This window comes from Ochotona curzoniae, unplaced genomic scaffold, assembly GCF_017591425.1.
Source record: "Ochotona curzoniae isolate NIBS_2020 unplaced genomic scaffold, NIBS_Ocur_1.0 contig_4877, whole genome shotgun sequence".
NCBI classification, from domain to species: Eukaryota; Metazoa; Chordata; class Mammalia; order Lagomorpha; family Ochotonidae; genus Ochotona; species Ochotona curzoniae.
Window position 1 is genome coordinate 1185287 of NW_024466409.1, and position 6572 is coordinate 1191858.

The 6572-nt window shown below is 39.9% G+C and overlaps 1 protein-coding gene across 1 annotated transcript; it reads right to left on the reverse strand.

Moving 5' to 3' along the window:
- Positions 1–2247: 2247 nt before the first annotated feature.
- On the reverse strand, positions 2248–3243 carry LOC121161816 (mas-related G-protein coupled receptor member X1-like). Its single transcript, XM_040988446.1, has one exon. The coding sequence runs from the start codon at positions 3166–3168 to the stop codon at positions 2248–2250; it is 921 nt and encodes a 306-aa protein (XP_040844380.1). The 5' UTR covers positions 3169–3243.
- Positions 3244–6572: the final 3329 nt, after the last annotated feature.

A 6572-nucleotide genomic window follows, 5' to 3' on the forward strand; every position in this document is an offset into this window, starting at 1 on the left:
ATTATAATGAATTCTTAGAATCATTCTATTATAGGTTATTGTTGCCATTCTATTATTTTGTGCAATTTATGGATTAATATTGATCATATGTGGGCATATATATCTATAAAAATGTAGTGTATGCAGAATCTGTTATTGTCTGCAGTTTCAGGCGTCACTGAAGATTTGGGAACTTAGCTCCTATGGCTAAGGCGACAATACTGTATCATATTTATAACTTCAAAGTCTCTTAGTGTAAGAGGTCAGTTATGCTCAAATTAATTGGGTCAATAAAATCATGAACAAAATATAGTCAGAATTTTTATAGTAATTAGGAAGTGCTTTCTAGAATTTATACACAAAAACATGTCTGTATCAACAGTGCTGGGGTACAGTTAAATAAAAGACTGATAGAATTATGATTCCTTATGAAGGACTATACTATTGTAACAAAATGGGAAAAATCTGACAGGGGGTGGAAGTTTGGGGGGGAAAATCCCAGCCTACACAAAATTGTACCACACAATTCAAAATTAAAAATAAAAATACATAAAAAATTAAAAAACAAAATTTATACACATAAACAAAAGACCTAAGTAGCCAAAACAGTCTTGAAGTAGAAAAACAAAGTGGATGGGCTTATATTACTCCTTTATTACAGAGCTACAATCCTAAGAATAGTGAGTATTGAGGTAAAAACAGGAACAATCAGTTTTTTTTTTCAATAAAAGGTAAGGCACTGTGTTTTATTTTATTATTATTATTATTAATTATTATTTTTGCGAAGGCAGTCACAGACAACATTTAAATGAATGAGGATGACTATACTCCAATAAGATGTAATTTACAAAAACAGGCAGTGGGCTGAATTTGACCGTGTAGTTTGCTAACTCTTTCAATAGACAGAGTGTATTAGAAAGCGTGAAAACAGTCCCACCCATATAAGGACAGTTTTTAGCAAAGCAGCTACTAAACAATTGAATGGGGGAAAAGCATGTCTATTCAACAAGTGGTGCTGGAATAACTGCGTAACTGGAAAAAAAAAACGAATCTGGAACTCCTACCTGAAAACCCAAGCAAAATTAACTTGCGTTCAAAAGTTAATGTTAGGACACAAAATTAAAATGCAGTTAGAACACTGGAGAAAATATTTGTTTTCTTGGGAGTGGAGAAAAATTTCTTAGGACACTAATGTATTAACAATAAAAAAATTAATGTTACATTTTATGAAACACAAAACCTTATACTTATCAAAAGTTACTTTTTATGAAACACAAAACCTTATACTTATCAAAAGTTACTTTAAAAATGAACAGCCAAATGGAACAATAGGAGGAACTTTTTTTTTGTATTATATAAATCTGATTCAGGATTTTTACTTATAACAGATAAAATACTCCAAAAGATAAATATCAAGATAAATAATTCAATAAAAACGTACAGTTACCTTGAACACACAATTCAACAAAAGATGTAGAAACAGCCAATGAAAGACATTTTTTGGAGCAGTACTGGGAAATTTTAAGGTATACGTGGGAAGAGATTTTTGCTTTACTATAGCCTTACATCACATTGATAAGACTGTGTGGCTTGAAAGTGTCAATTTGGACTGAACTAAATTTCCTAAATTCCCTCTTGTTTGAATGGGCACCAGGTTAGAATGGGCACCATGATTTGGTGGCTGGAAAGAAAGCTGCAGCACTTGGTTGATGCTGTGGGAGGTTGGTGCAGGGACGCACCGTTGTACATGCATGCTGCTGCAACCCTGTTGGCTGCCCTCAGGGGCATGGGTCAGCAGCAGCAGGGCCTGCAGCTGCCCCACCTTCTCTCGCTCACTGCTTCAGTCTCCAACTCTTGGACCTGGTTAAGCTCCATGTTGAAGGGGATCAGTTTCTTCTGGAGAATCTTTATTTCACCAAACTTGCAGATATTGAGAGAAAATAACATGGGACTAATTGGTTCTCATGGAATTTAGCTCATATTCCTGGATTCTAATTTGCTTCCAGCAAGAGACAAATAGTAGTCTTAGTGAGACAATTTAAAGGGTAGTCAAAATTGTGTTGAAGTAGGACATAGATACATGTTCAGATACATTTATCTACATATCTATATATGTATGTTCATCTTTATGTATCTGTATCTATAGCAGTCATTTGTCTATCCATCCATCTATCCATCTATCTACATATCATCTGTTATCTGCTTCCCCCATACATGTGTCTGCAGAAGTTTATCTAACATAATTACACATGTGATTTTCTAGAGGCACTACTTCTCTGCATGAACCCTGGTAGGCAAAGAATTGCTACCTGAGCGGGATCCTGGAATCTCTTTAGTTTCCTGCAGACTTCTTTCTCCACTTCTCCCCACCTCAGCTGTGTCATCCAATGCTTTCTGCAGAACCAACTTGAATGATTGCCCCTGCTGCCACCTGAAGGAGCCAACAAAGAAGTAGATGATGGGGTTGATGCTGCTGTTAATTCCAGACATGATAAACAAAGCCCAGGTAAGATAATGGGTACTCATGGAGTTCTTTTGAATCTGGAACCCAAAAAACCGGACCATGCCTGGGGGCAGGCCACATAGGAGAAAGACCAGCACTGACAGCATGATACTCACATAAAGTCTGGTCAGTGGCATCCTCCGGGGGCTATAGAACATCTTGGTCAGCAGAGCCAAGCTGCACCCAGCGAGAATCATACATAAGAAAATTGTCCAACTGGCAATAGTAAAATTCAATATTTTACACCAATCACTAAAATTCCCCAAATTCCCAAAGAGGATGCTACAGTGGTGCCCTTCCAGTATGCTCAGTAGCAAGGAGAAGCCCCAGAGCAGGGCACATACAACAGTTGACAGGTGTTTGGGGCGGTGGTGGTGAAACCAGATGGGCCACAGGACAGACCCACAGCGCTCGGTGCTAATGGCACTGAGCATGCCCAGACTTACAAGATAGAAAAAGGCTGTGAAAAAGAGTGAGATTCTGGGAATGCAATGTAAGGAGTAGGTGACTTTCAGCAGGGAACGTATAATGTGGGTGAAGAGAAAAAGGAAGTCGGCTGCAGCCAGGTTGAGGATGTATATGGAGAAGGATTTTCTGCGCATCCGGCAGCCCAGGAGCCAGAGCACAGTTGCGTTTCCTGCCAGCCCCACCAGGGCAATGATGATGTCCAGAAAGGCCAAGATCATGATCTTCCATCTCAGAGGCCATTGAGGAAGGGCCTGGTCACTTGCATTAGATGATCTGAGTTCTGTCCCCCAGGTTGCGGTGGTTGCATTCATTTGCAGGAAACATCCACTGGCGTCCCTGAGAACAGAAATGAGAGTTGAACTCCTATTGGATGATTATCCTCAGAAATTGCTGTCCTTGTGTCCCAGGAAAGTGAAATAGAGGCTTGCAGAGACTAAGTAACCCGTGAAATCTGCAATTTCTGGAACCAGGGGGCTAAGCCCAGATGTCACTGGATGTAAATCTGGGACTTACTTTTTGGTCAGGCAGGTGTCCCTAATGACTTGGCAATGTTGTGTAGTCTGATAATGTGACAGCTAGATGGGTTAATAGGTAGTGAAGGTCAGGTCCCTGCTGGAAGAAGGAAGGGCGAGTCTCTTTGACAGTGTACAAGATGCAAAGCTGCCTTTAGACAATATATCAAGTCTACTCCTATTTTTAGCTTTATCACGAGAATGACAAGGAAGTAGCCATTCCACCCATCCGAGTTTTTAGCTCTGACTTTTTCCCCCCTTGTGCCACTTATTATTTTTGAGGGGCTTTGAAGACAGGGAGGAACACAGGATATAAAAGGGAGTCAGGGTTGTAGAGACTGCTGATTGCCCCCAGTATTCATTCTCCTGCGTTACAAAATGCTAGTGGTGAAAAGCAGAAGAGAACTCCCAGCTCAGTCTTTCCGGAAGCTGGATGAAACCATGTTGGTGGTGTGCTGGCTGTTGGGAGGTGGGCAAAGAGACAAAGCCAACTCCTGTGTCATGGAATTAACAATTCTCTCACTCTGTTTCCTATTCTAAAAAGACGGCTTTTGTCTACCTTCTCAGTGGTTTCTGGTTGATCTGAGCTTCTTAGAGACTCTACCACAAAACAGGAGGGCAGGAGGACAGTATTTTAATTTGTTCCATTCCTGGTTCTCTGTGAGACTGTGGTATGGCAATGCACTGCTTGTATATTTGCTTGTCATCATATCCTGCTAGAGCTATAACTTTGGCTACCTTTTCTCTGGTGCCTAGTATGTTCGGCCTTATGTCTTTAAGTCCAGGAGTGGAATTTCACTGTGCAACACTTGCCTTGGCAGTGCTTCACCAGCAGTCACACTTCCCTTAGCTTCCTCTTCTCAGACCATGCTTAATTATTTCCAGATTGGACTCACTGCTTCCTCTGGGAATCCTTCCAGACACAGCAACAAAAATAACATCGAAGTAAGTAAAGCAATGAAGTCGTGGCTTGATAGCAGTTCAGCTCTGGGAAGCAATGCCTGGACAGATGACTTTGCTTCTTAAATGAAACTCAGAAACAGCAATCTCTTTTTGGTAGGAGATTTGAATGTTTGGAGCAAAGGGAAGAATGCAGGAGATAGGAGGAAAGAGGAGAAAGGAGCTGGACTCCTTTGAGAACTCCTGCAAATGTGGCTGCCAGTATCCCATTTCCAGAAGGCGCTTCTGACTCCAGTCTTTATGAAGGCAGCCTCTTGCCCCTCTGCATATAGACCCAAGGTGGAAACACAGTGATGTGAAAGAAAAATCTGCATGTGACTTTGGAAATATGACAATCCTTGGTCCATATCCTTACCTTTCTTCCATGCTTTTGTCCAAAGCTGGAGAGCTGGGCTGCAGGGAGAGAGCCTTTCCGAGACTGTGTGACTCCAGGAGACTTGTGTTTTCCCTCTAAATCAGAAGATATGCGCAGAGGTTGGAGTGAAAGCTGGAGACTGAGTGAGGCTTATCAAAGTAGTGACCAGCCCTGTGATTTCCTGCAAGGGTTCTGTGAGCCTATCAGAGATCAGAGCCATTTGTCACACTGAGAATCTTCTCAGTATGTGCCCCTTCACGTAAGCCTCTCCCATCCCACTTCCTCTGAATTACTTCCCAGAAGTAGGCATAGTTTTGAAGTTGCTCTGTGCCAATTTTGTGTCCAGGAAGGCCGTCAAGCAATGTGATTGTGCATCGTGGGGATCTATAGCTAAAGAGGAAAGCTAAAGAGGAAAGTATGTCCTGGGGTCATTTAGGTTCACAATGGCCTGACCTCACTTTTCTTTTTGTTCTCCATAGCACAAACATAATCATGTGTACCGGTTAATTCCAATCAACAGAGCAGTGTATGCCAGGTAAAATTCTCCCTGGATCCCATTCTTCAGTGGTCACATTGGCCAGTTTCCCTTCTTGTTTACTACATTGTTATTAGCTCTGCATAGTAAACTTTTATTTCAGTCTTATTTTATTAGTAATATTTGTTGATTCCTTTATAAAATGCAAGGAGTTCAGCTTGCATAGCACAACCTTCTAATTAATTAAGTTTACAAATTCTTCCCTTAAAGCATTTTTAAATTAATGTGTATTAACTCATATTTTTGGATTGGGGAATAGATAGTTCAGCACATGAATACTGGACAGGGAACAACTGATAAAACTAAGTATTTAGAATTTCTATTTACTTTTCATTTTTTAAAATATGTGTGGCCTTTCTATTTGGCGCAGATGTTTAAATTTTTAAATGCATCTTCTAAGACATTTTCAGTTCTCAGGACACAACTAAACTGAGTTACTTTTTTTTCAAAAAGGTTTATTTGAAATGCATATGAAAATTTCAAGTTCAGTAAAGCATATAAGTCAAAAACAGTGAACAACTGTTCCTAAAAATAGGAACAACTATTGGGAAAGAATATAATATATTTTCCTATGGCTTTTCCAGGCATAAATTATGCATACATTATTTTCCTATGTGGTTTCTCCAGGTACTACTATAGATTATATGCACATCATTTCCCACTCATACAATCGAATACTGTTTAATTGTATGGAAAAGAAGAATTCTGATATCTCCAAGAGATATTAAGTTGAAAAAAGAATTCAGAATGATGTGTAATTGTATGAGAAAAATAGGCATATTTATGCTTTTTCTGATATTAAGTAGCTCTAAAACGATAAAAAATCAGCAACTTTAAAATTCGTATTTGTCTTTATAAATATTTTATTTTATTTTTGCTAATGTTTACATAGTTGAGAAGGATGTATGCCAATGAGGACCACAGATTAGGGAGGGGAGGGTCAAGGCAAGGAGGAAGGTGGGTGGGGCAAATACTTCTAATTTTTTTCCTTTTTCTCTTGTATCTAGTGGGGAGGGAGAAGGAAGGGGAGGGAGCTGCTCCAAGCTGCCAAACAACATTAGCATCTGGGTATGGGGGATGGCCATTTGATGTCATCTTAGAAACCCCGACGTGGAGAAGAATGTTCTGAGGGTATTGCTTGAGTGATTTTGCTAGTTCTGACACATTGTTGGTTTTATTGCTCTAAGGCTGAGAAAATCTTTGCAAGATCTATTGGCTGACCAAGTCCACCTTTAGTGCATCCACTTGCCCAGGCACTTA